This window comes from Moschus berezovskii, chromosome 28 (genome assembly GCF_049115385.1).
Source record: "Moschus berezovskii isolate FMDL1 chromosome 28, NW_MosBer_1.0, whole genome shotgun sequence".
Classification (NCBI taxonomy): domain Eukaryota; kingdom Metazoa; phylum Chordata; class Mammalia; order Artiodactyla; family Moschidae; genus Moschus; species Moschus berezovskii.
Window position 1 is genome coordinate 11,157,628 of NC_142487.1, and position 20,201 is coordinate 11,177,828.

The 20,201-nt window shown below is 43.7% G+C and overlaps 1 protein-coding gene across 1 annotated transcript in view; it reads right to left on the reverse strand.

Moving 5' to 3' along the window:
• The window catches only part of PIEZO2 (piezo type mechanosensitive ion channel component 2), a 249,057-nt gene that overhangs the window by 78,010 nt on the left and 150,846 nt on the right, over window positions 1-20,201 (reverse strand). The window contains exons 7-9 of the mRNA XM_055417223.2: window positions 19,444-19,657; window positions 4,164-4,326; window positions 1,601-1,720 (exon numbers count right to left, since the gene is read on the reverse strand). Of these exons, the coding sequence (XP_055273198.2) occupies window positions 1,601-1,720; window positions 4,164-4,326; window positions 19,444-19,657 (497 nt within the window). The remainder of the gene's footprint in view (window positions 1-1,600; window positions 1,721-4,163; window positions 4,327-19,443; window positions 19,658-20,201) is intronic.

The window sequence follows — 20,201 nt, forward strand, 5'->3', positions numbered from 1 at the left end:
AATGTGTGAAAGTGAAAAGTGAAAGTGAAGTCGCTCAGTCATGTCCGACCCTTAGCGACCCCATGGTCTGCAGCCTACCAGGCTCCTCCATCCATGGGATTTTCTAGGCAAGAGTACTGGAGTGGCTTGCCATTGCCTTCTCCGGTTCACATGAATAATTTTATCTAAATAGTTGTTTTTTAAAAAAAAATAGTGAAAAGAATGGTGTTGTCGTATTAAAATATGCCTCTGCGTATCTTTAATGTTGGGCTCAAAAGACCACTCCATTTATTTTCCAGTAACTGTCTGCCTAAAGCTCACACCTGAACCCCCCAAACTGTCTGTCAGCTGTTCTTGCATGCAGACCTGTGGTACATGGATGGCAGCTGGGTCCACTTGCCAGCTAAACACTTCTCCTCGAGAGATCAGGACTTCAGGGGGTCTTCCACTGATGTTACTCAGAATATTAAAAAAGCGTGTGCCCCAAGGTTGAGATTTAAGAAAAGCAAAGACTATTTCTGGTTTATCAAGAATATTCTTAAGTGGAACTGACCTTTCTGTTTTGTTTCCTGTGTACACGTGGCCGTCAGGTTCGTGCTGTTGCCATGGCTGGAGCTCTTGTACCACCAGAGCAAGTGTCAGCACAGCCGAAAGGCAGATCTCTTAAATGTTGTTACAAAAATTGTTTCGAGCCCGTGGATCCCAGGAAGGGTCTTGGGAATCCCCAGCCATGGTCCACAGCCCTCACCTTGGAAACTGCCATGGTTTAGTGACCTGAGCAGGACGGTCTGGCACATGTGTGACGGGACCAAAGGGCTCCAGGACACTAGACGTTTCCGGGCACCACAGCTGCTCCTCCAGGCTGCAGTGCCCTGAGAAGTTCATTCACTGTTTCCCCATCTCTCAGCCCACAATAGGCAGGTGTACAAATAGGACCACGTGTCTTAGAGAAACTCTGCCACTGAGTCAATCAGAGAATCTCCTCCTTGATTCCTAATATGACCCCACCAGAGAAGTGTGAGCATCTGTGGTCCCCACATTGCAAATGGGTCACTGTAACAAGTCAGTGGCTGGGGCATGTTGACAATAATGAACAAATGGTGAAAAGCTCAAGAATCACCCAGCCGTGCTCTCAGCCCCAGCAACCACACTATGACTCTGACACAGGGAGGGGTTCCCTCTTCACGTCCACACAGACTGGCTGGTGTCCCATGAGTGGCTGTGTGAGCGGTCGTGGTCACCACGCTGGCCGACGCAACATAGAATCACTCTCCACAGCGCATCCCAGCACCTAGGCCGTCACTGCCCAGGGCCAAGGGATCGCTTTGTTTGTTTTGTTTTGCTTTAAAGACAAAATTATCTTTAAAAATTAAGACCACTCTCTCTTTCTGGGATTGAGAGGCTTCAGGGGGAAGCACTGAACTGTAAAAGGTTGGGTCTGACAGAGCCTGGGATTTTCTTTCCAAGCACTGGGCTCTCATGTCTGACCCTAACCTTCACCATCAAACAGTCCCTGTAAACTGAGCAAGCTGGGTTTGCACGTGACTCACATGGCCTGTATTCAGCAATATGATAAAAGGCAGAAAATAAATGAGAGACAACCCCTGTCCTGGTGGCTTACTTTTCTCTCGTCCGTGGGGTAGTGGGTCGCGTACCACAGGCTCCGCCTCCTCTCGGCCGTGATGGGCGCGGGGCTGCAGGCCAGGGCTCTATCCTCCTCCTTGGTCCTCTCTTCCTGCACCTGAGACACAGAATAACCCACAGAACAGCCCTGCTTCCGGAGCAGGTCCCTCAGCAGCCCGGGAGCCCAGACAGAGCTGCTTGTCTCTGCCCCCGCGTGCTGATCTCGTAAGGTAACGTACACCCTACACGGGCTTTCATCCAGACACTTCACAAACGGCCAAAAGCCCACCCTGTAAATGCGGAGACAGCAGACTCGCTTGTGAATTACAGGAACAGGCGCCCATGCTCCGTTAGGAGCCTCCACGTATGTTCTGACCTGCAGGAGGAGGGCCGTGCGAGGTCCACAGAGGCCACAACTGCCCGTGGAACCTGCCAGGGGACTCTTATGAAAGAGACATTCACTAAGGGCAGAGCCACCTAGAGCTTACACGCAACATTAAGCAAAAACACAGCTACTGCCTAACACTGCCGCTCGCCTAATTGAACCTTGGCCTAAATCAGACAGTCGGTCCGGGAGAGAAGGATAGAGAGAGGAAGGATCAGTACGCACTTGGTGGCTGAGGATGGTCTCCAACAAAGATACCCCATGAAAGGGCGCTTACACGCATTGATCTGCGGGCAGAGGGAGAGCGCTCAATGTTGCTGCCAATTCCCGGGCCCGGCATCCACGCAGAGCACCAGACCCCAGGGAGCCCGAATCTTACATTCAGCTACAGATACTTGCTCCTCTCGTTCTCAAACTTACATCATACACTTTTACTGCAGAACTCACGTTTTTTCATGAAACCTACCAGGCCACCTGGAACCATGATATTAATACAACCAGGCACCTGCCCTCGATCACCGCCTCGGTGAGGAAGTCCTGAGTGCCAGCCCCATTTAAAACTCTGATCCCCCAAGGGTCGATCTGGTATGAATGAGACCCTGCCCTGCACACACCCGCAGACGCTGTAGGGTAGGACCTGCTGTGGACCGTATGGCCTGGAATGTGGCTTGTCCTTCCCACTCTCTGCCTTCCCTGGTTCCTGGACAGCCTGGGGCCAAGGAGGTTGAGAGTTTCCAGGGCCCGAGGGGCTGGAACAGCCCGGCAGCTCCTGCCTGAGGCACCAAGGGAAAGCCAGGGGCACCTGGGACTCTTACAAACCCGAAGGCATTAAGGTCATTTCCATCATTGCCAAAGACGTTGTTCAGAGTAGTTCTCACATTTGAACCTCTTTCACACAATTTTATGTGTGCATCTACATGTACCCTATCTATGTGTTTGTACAGGAAGGAAACACAGCAACACTGAAAGGGGTTTACTGGCGCCCTCATATCTTAGAAGAGACTCAGAGGAAAACGTAACCAAGGTGACTGGGATTCTCTGTGAGCCTGGAATCATCCTGCCATCACTGCCGTCTCGGGGTCCAGGGAAAGTGAGACCTGAGACCCCTGCAAACAGGACGCCTGCACTGTGGGGCAGGGTGAGGGTCCCTGCACAGAGGGAGGCAGGCAGACCCCCGGCAAACAAGGACGCCTGTGCCGTTGGCTGCTCGCCTATTTGAGGGCTGCCTTTCCTCTTGTAAAACGTTCAGCCCCTCACCTCCTCTGGGCAGAGGCTTTGCCTGTGGCCCCAGGCTGGGGTCTGAGACGCTGGCTCGCTCTCAGTACACACTGGTGGCCTGGCTGCTGACCGCATGGATGGAGCTGGAGGGGAGCAGGTGCCAGTCTGGGATCTCTCCTTTGACCCCCATCCCAGCATCCCCCTACCCTGCTCGGCACGCGGCCGTGAGGTGATGCGTAGCAGCCCCGTCTATGCCACCTGTCTCCCTCACAGCTGAGCTGCTCACAGTCATTCTGGGAGAACGAAAGGGACTGGAGTTGCTGTCACGAAAAGGAAAAGAGAGGGACCACAAGCCGTCCTCCCTGATGGTGCCCCAATGTACCTCTTTCTACGAACAACCCCACAGGGAACAGCCCAGGCCTCAGCCCTGCCCGGTGACCCTGGGGCTTACAGCACCACTGGAAGTGGGGACATCCCCATCATATCATCAGGGGTCAGAGGTCTAAGCTTTAGGAAACCCCAGTCGCAATGGCAACAGTCTGGGTGGTCAGAGACCCCTGCATTGTCAGCAAACATGGGCTTGAATCTGATTTCTACTGTTCATCAAGTGCGTGACTTACCTCTCTACCCTTGGTCTCCTCATCTCTAAGATGGGTACAGCACCTGTATGTAGACAGCCCAGCACCTGGCCTGGCAACTAGTGAGTGCTCAATGAAAACAAGGCTTCACTGCCCTCACCACCAGCCCTCTGAGCAGCCTGGGGGATGCTAACACAGGGAAGTTGGTCTTTGATCTGATAGAATCTGTACTTGATTAGGCTCTGTGTGGAAACAAAACACTCTGATAACACTATAGTTATTTCAGGATATACTATAGTCAGCAGTTGATAGGAACGAACCCTTTCCCCGGCGTCTCCTGCTACTTTGCAGACAAGACCATGAAAACTTCTGGTCCTTACAACGGGCTCCTGCAGCCAGATTCGGATCAGAGTGGCCAGCGTGTAGTACATCACCAGCAGGACGATGGGGTTGGCGTGGTGGTACCAGGATAGGTCGGGGTTGGCAATGATCTTCCATGTGCTGGAACAGTCCGTCTGAATGACTGATTTGATACCAAACAACCTGTTTAAAAACAAAGAGAAATATTAAAAAGATGCAACAAAGATCTGGGTCTGATCCACAGAATACAACCAGCTTGTCTGACACATTCATGAGCTGTGCTGTGCTTAGTTGCTCAGTAGTGTCTGACTCTTTGCGACCCCATGGACTGTAACCCACCAGGCTCCTCTGTCCATGGGATTTTCCAGGCAAGAACACTGGGGTGGGTTGCCATTCCCTTCTCCAGGGGATCATCCCAACCCAGCGATTGAACCCGGGTCTCCAGCATTGCAGGCAGATTCTTTACTGTCTGAGTCACCAGGGATGCCCCATATATAATATATGCATCTTTAAATCATACATATCTATGTTTGTGTATGTATAAAATTCATACCAAAATTACCCAGATAGCCTTTCCTCTTGTTAAAAAATCTAGTTAATACTAAATCTTTGCACACTTACTAGAAATTTATGTCTCAATTGTCAATAAGTGTTTTCTTAATGTAGATTTCTACCATATAACCAGGAGATCAATCCTGGGTGTTCACTGGAAGGACTGATGCTAAAGCTGAAACTCCAATACTTTGGCCACCTCATGCGGTGAGTTGACTCACTGGAAAAGACTCTGGTGCTGGGAGGGGTTGGGGGCAGGAGGAGACGGGGACGACAGAGAATGAGATGGCTGGATGGCATCACCGACTCGATGGACATGAGTTTGAGTGAACTCCGGGAGTTGGTGATGGACAGGGAGGCCTGGCGTGCTGTGATTCATGGGGTCGCAAAGAGTCAGACACAACTGAGCGACTGAACTGAACTGAACCATATAATCAGATAAGATTATATAATGGGAAATTGCATAAATGTGATTCATTAAGAAGTTCATTTTATATGAATTTTTTTCTCAGAAATGACTCTAATAAGTGAATGAAACATTTACATGTCAAGTGAGTCTCCCTGGAATGGAATCTTTCAATCGTTTGTAGCTTTTTCATGTGAACTTCCTTTGACTTTGATGTCCCATTTGTCACTGCTCTAAGGCTCACTGGAAAAGACTCTGATGCTGGGAAAAGTTGGGGGCGGGAGGAGAAGGGGACGACAGAGAATGAGATGGCTGAATGGCATCACCGACTCTATGGACATGAGTTTGGGTGAACTCTGGGAGTTGGTGATGGACAGGGAGGCCTGGAGTGCTGTGATTCATGGGGTCGCAGAGAGTCGGACACGACTGAGCAACTGAACTGAACTGAACTGAAGGTTTTCCAAGACTATGAATTCTTCACTTGTAAAACCTCTCAGAGATATTGCAGTTATTATCATGAGGCCAGGGTGATATTAGTGACCATTCCCACCCCGACTCCTATCAGATTCCTGCTTCTCTTCCTCCTCCTCCTTGGCAGGAACCACAACTGTCTCTCCACTCTCCATGGGGCACTTGCTTTGTGATTTTTCTCCCCTTCCAAAGCACTCCCAACATTTGACAGCACGTGGTGGTTATGACTTGGCTGGGTGTTTGTTTCTCCTTGCACATGTTGGCAGATTTATAAAACCTCCACCTGTTTTCAGGTTCACTCCAGATCACATCTGCTGGTCTCTGGTAATACAGAAACTCAGTCATTTGCAAGAAATACGTAATACTGAAAATAATACCCCACTTTAAAACATTAAATTGTGGTAAAATACAGATAACATACCCGGGGTTGGGAAGGTCCCCTGGAGAAGGGAACAGCTACCCACTCTAGTATTCTGGCCTGGAGAATTCCATGGACTGTATAGTCCATGGGTTGCAAAGAGTTGGACACAACTGAGTGACTTTCTCCTTGAAAACTCCTATATAGATCTCATACATAACATAGAATCGATCATCTTACATTTTCAAGTGTACAGTAAAGGGGCATTAACTGCATTCACACTGTCGTACAACCAATCTCTAAACTTGTCATCTTGCAAAACTAAAACCCTGTCCCCATTAAACACTAAAACCCCACCCCATTTTCCCCCTCAGCTCTTGGTCACCACCATCCTACCTTCTGTCTCCATCAAGATGATTATGCCATGCACCTGGTAGACTCTAAGTGGAATCACACAGTATCTGTTCTTTAGTGACTGTTTATTTCACTCAGCATAATGTTCTCAAGGTTCATTCACTGGTGTAGCAGGTGTCAGAATTTCTTTCCTTTTGAAGGCCGAATAATATACCACTGTATGGATGGATCACATTTTCTTTATCCATTTCTCCAAGGATGGAGACTTACACCTTTTGGCTATTATCAATAAAGTTGTCATGAACACAGATGTACAAATACCTTTTTAAGATCCCACTTTTGATATTTTTGGCCATATTCCCAGAAGTAGAATTGTTGGCTCATATGGTAGGTCTCTCTTTGTTTGAGGAACCACTGTACTGTTTTCCACAGTGGCTACGATCAGTTTATATTCCCACCAACAGCACATAGGACTCCAATTTATGTACATCACTGCCATGTTTCAAGTTTTTTGATGGAGCCATTCTTGCAAGTGTGACCTTAGACACCATGCTTTTAATTTAGCCTTTTCTTTAAAGAGCTCAGAGATCTTTACGATCTGAGCCCTTCATACTGACACTGGGAGGCATATTCTCCAATCAAATACTCCCTCACTAACCAGTTGACACAATATCTTCACAAAACTTCACCAAGAGATAGTCAAGAGGTAAATCTTATTTCAGGAGCTTTTTATTTGTAACTCCAAGTTTTTACCAAGAATCACTTTCTTTAGTCTGCAAAACACCCTTTAATATTAAAATATATATATCCGTGTGTCATGAAGATCTGCTGGTGCCAAACACCCTCAGTTTCACCTAAGAACATCTTTTTTGACCTTTATGTTTTTCCATATATACCTTTAGATATAAAATCACACCTTGATTTTTTTTTTTCCAGGGGAATGTGAAGGATGTTGTCCTCTTGCATTTAGACTCGTATAATTTCTGGTGAGAGGTCTGTGATTCCCTTTCACAAGATGTACTTTCTATTGTGATGTTATTACTATTTTTCTCTATCATTGCTATTCACAATTTCATTGTACTGTGGCTTGGTGTGTCCAGTACCCTGCATTATGGGGTCACAGGGCAGGGCAGGTGTGGGGAGGACGACCCTTCAGAACGGGGGGCCACCAGCAGACGGGAACAGAACCTCCTCCTCCAAAACCCCGTGGTGCAGTCAGCACAAGTAAAGGCCAAAAATCTAACTGCTGGCAGATGGGAAACAATTAGTTTTACACATGAATAAAAGCAAGGACACGCTGTCAAGAAGGCAAGGCAGGTCAGATGTCCACAGAAAATGAGGTTTGTGCTTCCACTCCCCTGAAGGCGTTTCCTCAAAGTTCGACACATGTCTTTGCTGGAAGGAGACTGAACCGAGCTCTCAGTAGTCCTCCCAGCAAGGTGCTCCCCTGTCCTTACAGCAGCCCATCTGGGTGAGGACAGACTACCTTTACACTGTGTTCTTGCTGCTCTGGCTTCCAACCACCCTCCCCTCTGTATTGCATCATATGAAAAACACAGCCAATGTTTAACGTCTTTTTTCATTAGTTTCCTACTTATGCTTTAAACACATTTCCATGCCAAACCCATAGACATTTTTGAGAAACTGGAGTTTGACAGTTTCCGCACAACATTGTTTTCTTAAGCTTGGAAAAACTTTGCATGGAGTCCCCTGGGCTCTGTATCACGCCTTTGAAGTCCTTTTTGGCACACGTGTGTCTTAACAGTCTGCCAGGTTGTTGTAATTGGGCTTAACCCTACATGTGCGGAACCCCACCTTATAATAAAAGCATTCTGTCCACGGGGCAATTTTGCACAGGTAGAAGGTGTGTTGTCTTCAGAATGGGGACAGCTGATGAACACACTGAGGCCATGTGGAAGTTCCCTGCCATTTCACCATTAAAGGCCCACTACCCTACTTGAGATGATGCCACATGTCAAGAACATTTATATGCTATGAATGTTGTCGATTTATGGCCTATTTCCTGTGTCCAAACACATTTTCACCTCTTAGAGCAGTGTAGAAATGAGTCAGAACCAGGACTCCCAGGACCAGTTGGTTATCCCATACAGTTTCTTATGACAAGACCAAGTTCAGCCCCTAAAACATGCAGCCTTCCGTGTTGGGAGCACAGGATGAGAAATATCAAATGTGGGCATTTCTATTACCCACAAACATAATTTTCCCCAAGTAGCTATAATGTGAGCATGGATTTGAATACCTCATTTTAAAGCCCTACATAGTTAATAACCAATGATGTTACAAAGGCAGAAAGAAGGAGACCCAAGCCAACTCCACGGTTCCTCTGATAAATCAGGCCCTGTGTTGAATGTCTGAGGCCAGCTCTGCTGGGGATCTGCTGTTGGCTCCATTATACATGTAGGTTGAGGCACAAATGAATACAGAGGTCTGTGTGTGGTAGGGCTTATGTATCCAGGCCTGCTGGCTTCAAATCACACCACTCCATTTCTCAGGAGCAGTAAGTGGTGAAATAGGAAAACCTCAAGGGTATCAGGAAACCCTCAGGAAAGGGCATTAGTCATAGGAAGATTCCACTACAGGACACATTCAGTAAATCTGTCCTTTTAAGTGCTGAGTCCTGAGTCTACTGAGCATTATAGTTATTGTCGAGGATGCACAAACAAATAAGATACTATCCCTGTCATCATAGAGAATTCATGATGGTGGGAATACTACTCAAATATAGTGGAATGATTTTAGGAAATGTGCTCTGAGCTGTTCATCCTTTGGAAGGTGGTTATCAAGCTTTCCTTCCATAGAAGTGCTTTGCCTGGATGGTGGGTGCAGAGCGGTGATTTGTGCCACCCCTTTCTGAGCATCAGAGCAGCAGGCGTTACCTCTGAAGGGCACAGGGGTACCTCACTGACCCCATGGGAGGGATCTCACTCCCCAGTGGAGTAGCTAATTGTTGGCTATTACATTTTATCTGAAGGGCACTAAAGAGAAACCTGCAAACTAGTGACCAAGGAGTTTCATTTAGTGTCAGAAAGGTCAGAGACATAGAAGGAAAAAGACTGGATAATCCATCTATGGAGGCATGCTCAAATAGGGGAAAGCAAGAAATCTTCTGTAAGAAAAGTTGTAGCTAAAGTTACTCCAGGAAGAAGCAGACATCTAGAAGAGGAAACAGTTGGCAGAAGTCTAGCTAAAGTCCAGCTCTTCTCCTTTCAAATCCACATAAAATGTTTCTGTGTTTCCTAGGATAAAGCCCTAAGTTTCTCAGGTTCACATCATAGGAAACGGCTTTCCATGAAGTGTCCTTGTAATGAGATGCAACAAAAAGTATAAGCTTTTCCCATTCGTGGGAATTTTCTCTTTTAGGAAAACATGAATATATTTTAATGGACACGTACCATGGAAATATGGTAACGTTAATCAGTTTCAAACCCAATGAATCACGGGATGGATGTTAGAGCTGGGTTTTTTTGTTTGTTTCTTTTTCTTCTTTTTAATTCAGGGAAGCAGCTATCAGGAAGGTGAGTGCAATTTTCCATCAATATTAATATATAAAGTAACAATAATAGGAACTTCAGATTTATTGTCAGACACAATGCAAGTGAGAAGACAGTGAGGGAACATCTTTAAAGTAGCAAAATAAAAGCTATTACCCTAGAATTCTATACCCAGCAAAACTATCTATCACCAGAAGGTACACTACAAAAAATGTGAAAAATTATTTTATGCAAAGAAAAATAACCATGGATGGAAAATGAGGACATGTGGATTGAATAGGGAAAAAAGACAATACAAATTCCCTGAATAACTTAAGTAATTATTCTCTGCAATAAATTAAATAACATAATTACTGATTCTACAAATACTCAAAAGAAAACAAACTCAACATTATTAGCAACTTTATGCTAATAAATTTGACATCTTGCATGCAAAGGAAAATTCCTTGAAAGACACAAATTACTAAAACTCATTCAAGAAGAAATAACCTGAGAATCTTATATTTGTTAGAGAAATTAAATCTGTGCTTAAATATCTTCCCATAAAGAAAATTTCAGACTCACATAGTTTCATAAGTGAATTCTTCTTAAGGAAAAATTTAAAAATAATAATAAATTTTCGACACCGACTCTTTGGTCATACAAATTCAATCCCAGCAGGCTTTGCTATAGACATCGACAAACTGATTTAAAATTCATATGGAAACATAAAGGGCTTAGAATAGCTTAAACAACTTCAAACTAAAAGAAAAAAGAAAGTCTGACGCTGCTTAAATTCAAGACATTATCAAGCTACAACTAATCAAGACAGTAGTAACATAAAGATGAAGAGACAAACTGTATAGAATAGTCTATATATAAACCCAACCACATAGTCATGGTCACAATTTTCAACAGATGCAAAAGAAAACACAGTCATTTCAATAAATGATTCTGGACTACTTAACATTAAAGGCAACACAAACTCTGAGAAGAAGATACAGAGGAAATGTTTGTAATTTTGGGCTTGGCAAATAATTCTTAACTACCACACCAAAAGCATGATTCACAAAAGAACAACTATGAAGTATATTTCATCAAAACTAAAAACTCTGCTCTTGCAAAGACACTAGTGAAAGGATGATAATCCATAGACTGGGGAAGTATTTGCAGAAACATATACCTGATAAATGATTCGTGTCCTGGTTTTCTAAGTAACTGTCAGAACTCAACTGTAAGAAAACAAAGCTAACATGATTTTTTAAAACGGGTTAAAGGTGAAAGATTTATATGATCTGAAGAGAGTGTGATGAAGAGAAAGTAGCATCAACATACAGTCCATAGCATTGCAAAGAGTTGGACATGACTGAAGCGACTTAACATGCACGTGTGTGTAAAATAGATAGCTAGTGAGAAGTTCCTATAAACACAAGGAGTCCAGCCTGGCACTCTGTGATGACCTAGAGGGGTAGAATGCAGGGAGGGGAGGGAGGCTCAAGAGGAAGGTGATATATGTGTTCAGTTCAGTTCAGTTCAGTTCAGTTGCTCAGTCGTGTCCGACTCTCCGCGACCCCATGAATCACAGCACGCCAGGCCTCCCTGTCCATCACCAAATCCCGGAGTTCACTCAAACATATGTGTAATTATGGCTTATTCTCATTGTTGTACGGCAGAAGTCAACACAATGTTGTAAAGCAATTTCCCCTCAATTAAAAATAAATTTTAAAAAACAAATAAGAATGGGTAAAATATTTTAACAGACACTTCATCAGAAAGATACATGAATGTAAAATCAGCTCATGAAAAAGATCCTCAGCCTCATTAGTCATTAGGGAAATGCATTAAATTAAAACCACAATGAATTGCCTCTACAAACAATCAGAATGCCCAAATTTAAAAAGATTGACTCTATTAAGAGAGGATGAAAAAAGAAATGAACTCTCTTGCTGCAAAATGAGACCTGCCTCCTGCACCCACCCAGGATAATAATAATATTAATTATAACAACAACAATAGCAACAGTAACGTTAAAAAGTACATACTACACGATTTCATTTATAGAAAGTCCTGGAAAATGTACTCTAATCAAGTCAGGGAGAGCCATCAGAGTTTACCTGGAGATGGGATGAAGGAGGATGAAGACAGGAGAGAGATTACAAAGGGGATGATGGAGCTCTTGGGACAGATGGGTATATTCATTCCCTTAATTATGGTGATGGTTTCACAGGTATGATTATGTCAAAACCGATCAAACTGTAAGCTTTAAATTATGCAGTTTATTTCATATCAATTACACATCAAGAAAGCTATTAAGAAAAACAATTATACTACTTTCACCAAAAATGAATAACTAGCAACTTTATGAAAATCATTGTTAAGTTTTCTCAGGAAAAAAAGCTTCTTTAGAGAAACTCTGAAGAGAAAAATCAAAGCCTCTCAGTTCCCATTTCCAGAGCTAACCTCTTACTTCTGGGTCAGTTTGTTTAGAATTAAAATGAACACACTGCTATATTTAAAATGGATAACCAACAAGGACCTACTGTACAGAACATGAACTCTGCTCAATGTTATGTGGGAGCCTGGATTGGAGGGGGTTTGGGGAAGAAAGGATACATGTATATGTAAGGTTGATTCCCTTAGCTGTTCACCTGAAACTACCACAACATTGTTAATCAGCTACACTAATATAAAAAGTTGAAAGTTTGGAAAAAGAAAAAAATGAAGACAACAACAGCCACAGTTACTGCATAAGTAACATTCTGAACTTCAGAAAGCCAAGCAGTTATGAGGCAACATCCTTCTGTATATTTGTCCTCAAAATACTTTGCAAGTCAGCCAAACTGGCTTATCTACAGTCTAAAAATTAATGAGGTGTTACTGCATTGAATTAAAGTCCAGTCCATGAATGAGAATCTTAGCTCTAATAAACAAGATGGTCACACTTTCCAACAAAATGTTTGATAGCAAAATAATTGTTTCGTTCCAAAATGCCCTTTCTTAAAAGATCGCTTTAATTTTTCATCAGCTGTTATCTTAACTTGAAGGATTAGTCCATCTTCCCACCACAGATCTTTTACCATCATTAATTTGCTATTAATTTTTAAAGTTGAAAGCACTTAAATGTACCATCCAGGCATAGTTTGTAATATGTTCATTAATACTAATCATTTGGAGCAAATGTAGAAAAAAAATAACTGCCAACTCTGCCTAATCTCTATTCCTCTTCATATTTTGAAAGAGTAAATGTAAAACGAGTCATCTTTTCACCTGGCAAACTTCACTGGACCACACTTTATCCTTGAGAGCAGGGACAGCACTTGGGCAGAAAGGTCCTGACTTGCGGTGACCCATGCAGGTAAGCTGCTCTGTGCAAGCTCCAGAGCTTGGCTTCCCTCCAGGTTAGCAAGGAAAACCAGGTCACAGCACAGGGTGGGTCCTTCTTGGACACTGGAAGAAGACCCTTCCTGAGAGGCATGCTCAAGAGCAAAGGCAAGACACAGCCGGTCGAGGGTGTACTTCCAGAAGCCCAGGCTGGGAGGTTTCAGGTTCAGGTTGGACAGATGTCCAGTGTGGGGACTCATCTGCCTGGTCAGGGGCAGTGGCTGCTTTAAACACGATGCCAGGTGTCACTTGGGCAGCAAGGTGACACCCCACCCAGGGACCCCCTGTTCCCAGGAGTCTTGGGTCAACACCACACGCAGGTGACCATCAGGTTGTTCATTCCCTGAATGGACTCAAAGGTCAAGTATTTACTATTGATTTTCCTTTTATCTGTGGAAAGTCAATTTGCTTCTCTTGATTCCCGGTTTTTGCCTTTTAGATGAGCACCGATGAAGTGGGTCTGAGGCTGGTCACTTAATCCAAAAAGAAACAAGAGTTTGGTTGCTGCTATGTCACCTACCAACTGGGCAAACTAAACCATCAATTACCTGGTGGTGACACCCTTAGCAAAAAGGGGAAGTGTTAACCACAGGTTCATTTACATTCCTCAGCATGAAAATGACCTGCTTGACATTAATTTTCCCCACACTGGACCGCTTTCAGATGAAGTCCTCACCAACCTGCCTCCGTTAAGAACAATTTCGTCTTTCTGTGCTGTTTCCATTAGCTAGGCTCAGACGACTCTGATGAGAAGGCAGGACCATGGCTGTCCCAGGTAAGGCTGCAAACGCACTAGAACAAGCCACATTAGAAAACATCTGCAAAGCCAACGGCACCAGGCACAACACAAGAGTGACTGCATTGTGTCCCTTTCTAGGAACCCATTGGCTTCTCCAAACTAGAAGAAAAAGACACAGCATCAGAGCCATTATGACTCCTGACACATTACTGACATTTTAATAACTAGTGTAAGAATAGGATAAATATAATAAATAATACTGTACTTTTCGTGGGGTTTTTTTTTTCATTTTTCTTATTTGTTACAGAACGGTTAAATATTGCTGAAGTTTGAGGCTTTGGCTTTTCTTTCCTATACTGTTTTAACACTGGAATAAACATGTTTTTCCTTCACTAAACAAAGTGCATTTTCTTATTGTGATTTGTTGAAACAGGACATGGAAAGGGCGACATGGGACAAGTTGTTGTGTATTTATTTGAGAATGCTGCCTCCACAGGGAATGGCCTGAATCTCTCCCATTCCTTCCCACAATTCTTGTTCATTTTCAAACAGCAGGATCTAAGGTGAAAAAAAAAGTAGCAAAACAACAAAATGAATTTGAGCAAAGAAGTCCAACCCTTGCAGTACAGAGAAAGTGACTGTGACTGTCGCAGAGAAAATGCAGAGGTTGGAATGACAGCCAGTCAGAGATGATGAGACGCGACTTTGAGGGCTATTCAGTCACCCCCATACGAGTGCTCACTCTGCACAAATGTTCATGACATACAGAAGAAGGAAACCTACAGGTTCCATCACTCTCAGTCATGACTATGAAAACAGTAGACGCTGACTTCCCAGCCAAGCCCTCCACCTGGCCCACGGTGGAATGTTTGCCGCGATTGTCCAGATAATTTTGGTGAGAAAACAAGGACCGCCCCCACCACCACCCTCACTTTTCCCAGGACTGTTTTTACATGAGTTCACCTCAGAATTACTTGCAGTGTCATCTTTGCAAGGAAACAGTCAACAGTGAGCTGACACTATTAAAACTGGCTTTTTGTAAAGTCACCAGAGAGTAGATGTTTGTTTACAGCATTCAACACATTTCAGCTCACATTCAAGGACACCACAGAGCAAGTCGGGTCCACCTGCCTCAGTTCCAGCCTCCACCCAGTGCACATCCCACACTTTCCATGCAGAAAACCCACAGGACACAAGCTGGCTGGGACTGGTGGCTTTATCACAAAGAGGAACCAAGGTGAGGACTCTGAACCCTGACTCTTGCCTCCTGCCCTTCAAAGTGTAAGGTGTTTGCTGTCTACAGAAATTCCTGAGGAAACACAAAACCTTTGGAAAGTCCCATACTTGGGATTAGCTAAGCCAAATTTTGTTTAGTCTGCCATTTTCCTTAGGGAGACCTGCCAGAATACGTTGGAACTGGGCTCTATTCCATTAAACAAACTGTGCTGAGTGGTATGTTATCTGTCTTTTGTAAGTTATGTGGATTAGCTTTAAAGCTTTATTGTGCTGGATCAACTTCACAAGAGGGGGCACTGAATTTTTTATGATTTATAACCATGTGAACCATATACTCCCGTGTCTCATATCCTGCTCTCACTCTGCCTTCCCATGTGTTATTTGCACCAGTTATGTCCTACTTTTGTGACCCTATGGACTATAGCCCGCCAGGTTCCTCTGTCCATGGGATTCTCCAGGCAAGAATACTGGAATGGGTAGCCATTTCCTCCTCCAAGGGGTCTTCCCAACCTAGGGATTGAACCCTAGTCTCCCACATTGCAGGCAGATTCTTCACCATCTGAGCCACCACGGAAGCCCAACCTTCCCATAGGTAAGCTCATAACTATCAGAAAAGAGCCCTGAACTTTGTTTCGAGAATTTGGACAGTTCTGTGCAAAAACAGGTGGGAATCACTAACTTTTCCCGGCAGCCCTCCTGCCTGCCGCTTCTCTGTGTTCTCCCAGTCTCCTATCTGCCCTGTCCACTACTGGTCCCTGCCCACCTGCTCCACAGGCTTCCCTGGCTAGAACCTTTGAGGAGCTCCACCCAGTTGCGAGTGGAGTTGGAAGGAATCATATGATCTCTTGGGACCCTTGGGTTGAAAGAAGACATCACCCTAGAGAAACACAAGCCCACAGAGGTGGGCTCCACACAGGAGCCAGATTTCAGGTCACAACCCCTGCGTGAAGACCTGTGGAGAAACACCGTGTGGTCCCAGGATCAGGGAAACCTCCAGGCCCTCCCGCAGAGCAGAGCACTAGCCAGCCCGGCAGAGGCTCCCACACAGCTGAGGGACCCTGGGGCTGCTTCCGCTCATTATGAGTTTTTCCTAAATTCATAAGTAACATGGATGCTCAAGAGAGCAAAAATGAAGAATCTAAATCTCCTGGGTCAGAAATCAAGGACTGACTACATTACAGTACAGCTACACAGTCCAATGCAATCCAAAGCTTTGCAGTCCATGAAAAATCACACTTCAGAGGAACATTTCATGACATGAAGAGATGCAGAAGTTGCACAGAGCAAGTTACAGAACAGCCTGTGCACCGTACTGTGCAACAGTCAAGCATCACAATTCAAAGTCTGTTTGTAAAAAGCACATTATCCACAGGAAAAGTACTGGGAGAATACAGACCAAAAATGAACAGTATTTCTGGGAGTTAGGATTATTTTTAAAGTGTTTTTCCTGATTCTTTTTTACACTTTTCCAAACAATCACCAACAAGCATCCTAATGATAAACAAATCAATTCAACATTTCTAAAAGTATTCTAAATATATTCTAAAAATAAAGCTAACCTTCACCAGAAAGCCTATTTGAAAGCTTACAAGAAGACAAAAATGACTTGGATTGTTTCGAGGACAGCCACATCCGAAGCTAGATACACGGACTGGAATCTCTGTGGTTATGAAATTTGTGACAAACACCCACGCAGGATGACTTTTTCTTCCTGCTTGTTTTCAGTTTGTTTTCTGCCAGCTCAGTTGGTGGATAGCAATGAATTGAAATTACGCCTTAAGAAAAAGCTATCGTTTAAAATATGTAAATCTCCAAGCTTTCAAAGGCTAAAAGGCAATGTCCTACTTTCACCAAGCTAATGGAGGAAGAAACTACAATAAGGCAGCTTACGTGCAAACATACGTGTATACACACACATGTATATGTGTATATATAAATGTATATATATATATTGCATTGTTTAGCTCAAACTGTCTATACTCTGATAAACCACCCAACTTCTAATGACTCTATAAGAGAATAGCGATGAAGCTTTTAAACTTTTTAAAGGTATTATCTTCAAAGAGTCTATAATAACTTACAATCATAATTTTAAGTTTGAGGCAATCCCAATGAAAGATGGTAAGTTATTACACTATGAGGACTGCTATTATCCACACACTTGGTTGGCAAATCTGGTTTACCACCTGTTATAACTAGTGAGCTAATAATGGTTTTTACATTTTTAAGTGGTTGGGGAAAATCAAAATAGTATTTCATGAAATGTGAAAATATTTTGAAATCTGAAGTTCAGTGTCCACAAAGTTTTGCTAGAAACTAGCCAAAACCTTAAAATCTCGTACAGGGCTGCTTTTGCACTAAAATAGCTTCTTGGAAGAATTGTCACAGAGACCATAGGCCTGCAAAATCTAAAATATTTACTAACTGATCCTTTACAGAAGAGGTGTTTTCAAGGTGGTTCAGAATAGTCTTTGTATTTCCTATTATCAGTCTCTAGATGGCAGAAAAGAGCCTTAAATTGGGGCATGTGGAGCGACCACAGCCCCTTAGAAGGTATACAACTTACATTTCCAATTAAATCATCCCTTAAAAGTCAAACAGTGCAAAACTTTTTGCTCTATGTGTTCAATAAAACCAAAAATTAAAGTTCTAGTAGAACTGAAATATTCATTTAGTCTGGAACTAACGATCTTGCAACAGTAAAAACATTTTTCTACATGTGTTCAATAAAGCAAAAATTATATGTCTAGAAGAAACTAAAAGACTCACTTAGCCTAGAACGAATGTCTGCACTGAAATTTTGTATCTATCCACTTCTGTTCAAAATAAATATTATGCAAATCCACATCATTAAAGAGAGTTCTCAGTGCCCCCCGCAGCTTTATTGAGGTACAATTGACGTGTGAAATTGTAGTATATTTAAAGTGGGCAGCATGATGATTTGACATAAGCATAGACTGTAAAACGATGCGTAGCACCTCAATCAAGTTAATAATCACTTCACATAGCTACACTTTTCTTTTTGTGGTATGAAAGTTTAAGGTCTACTCTCAGCACATGTCCGCACAATGTTATTACAATGCATTGCTACTACTACAGTGCCCCTGTATATAGATCCTCAGTGTTTACTAATCTCATCCCTGAAAATATGTACCTTTTTCCACCTCTGCCTATGCTCCCCACCCTCCAGCGCTTAGCAACCATCACTCCCACCCTCCGCACACTTCTTTTTCAGAACGCTGACTTTTGAAGAGACCAGGTTGCTTCCCTTATGTTCTACAGTCTGGATTTAATGACTGATTCCCTGTGGAGTCAATTAAACCTCATTCCTGCCCCTTATATTTCCTGGAAATTAGAGGTTAGGTCTAAAGCCTTAGCAATACAGTGCCTCATTCCCCACACTGCATCCAGCCTAGAAGTCTGAAAGGTCAAGGGACCCCACTCCAGTAAAGTTTGTTTGGATCAACTGGTCAAGGTGCTGACTACCCCAGAAGGGGCTTTTCCCTTTGCAATTAGCAAATAATCAGTGAGCTTATACTCTGTCATCCTTGCCAACAATCTTCATCCCGGGAGCCTCTTTAAGTCATGGTTTCAATTTGTGAATAGATTTAAGTATCTCACGAAGAATTGGTAAATGGTAGTTTTCTAATTCTAGCACTCCTTTCCCTTCATTAGCTAAAGACATCCTGTCAGGAGGAGTTTTTCCTCATTAACTGAGAACAGCTTAGAATTCCTTCCAAAAAGTCAAAATAAATGCTGGGTTCTTTACCTTGAATTCTCATTTTCATATAAGACTTTGGGATAACAGTCAACTTCAACTGAAGCACATAAAATCTCTCTCTCACCTTTCTCTCTCTCTGTCACGCTCCCACACACATACACACACAGACTCATGTGTTTTTACTTTTACATTTTTATGGTCACTCAGTTCTTTTTGACCCTCAATTTGTCCTCTGTTTGCCCTCAAGAGCTCCCTCCCACCGATACTCTGACATATCCTTCTTATTCTTTGCTATAAAACATTCTCCCTGGTCTCCTTCCTCAACAGAGACCATGTGTTTGCTCTTTGCTGAAAGCAGCAGCTTCCCTCTGCTTCACCCCAGCAGCACCCCCACCTGAAGCAACCTCTTCTCTTCAGACTGTGTGGCCAGTACAGTCAAGGCAGAGACCACACCCTCATCCCCACCAAAGCCCAGCTGACCCACCAGTGGGCATCAGAAGAAACTTAGCAGATGCTCAGGGCCCGGTAGGGTCCTCCCAAGGGCTCAAGGATTATCTATGGAATCGTCAAATGTCCAGCAATGCCTCTTACCTGGCGTAGTAGTCATTGGGGGGAACGGCTTCCTGGAAGAACTGGAACTGGTACAGATAGAGTCCGATCAGGTGTCCCGCGGTGAAGATGGCCAGCAGGACGCAGAGGCAGCTGAACAGCAAGGGGTCGAAAGTCCGGCACCAGGACCACCAGGTGCACAGGCCCAGGAACACGAAGAAGTACACTGATGAGGTCAGAGAAGGCAGCATCATCCCTGAGGGGGCGGGGCACGTGTGAGAAACGTGGAAAGGAAACCCCCCACAGCTCAGCCTCCGTCACTCTTGGGATGATGAGGAATGCCTCGTATGCTTGGAGTAAAATCCACCACAATCTCTTGATGAAATCAGAATTAGTGCTATTTGTATTGTGAAAAAAAGTCACATGTGAAGTGAAATTTGTAAACATGGGGAAATATCAGATGATGAAGAAATCCTACCTGTGGCACTTAAGCCCCGACAACATTCACTTCTCCAACCAGTAGAATTTAGGATGTTTACTTGCCTCTTTCCATCTCTCTATTTCTCTCCCAGTTTTTCAGGAATACTGCATGTCCATTCTAACTGTCCTCGATAAATTTTTTAAATAATGATTTACTTTTGCTTGTCTGTTGACAAGGGTTCATGATAATACTGCATTCAGTGGCAGATAAAACCTCACTAAATCTTTGTCCTGCCCGACAAACTGTGATTTGCTCTATCACGAAAAGTGGAAATGTCAAATGAAATCATTCCTTCATGGGCATTTAAAAACTTTGCAGG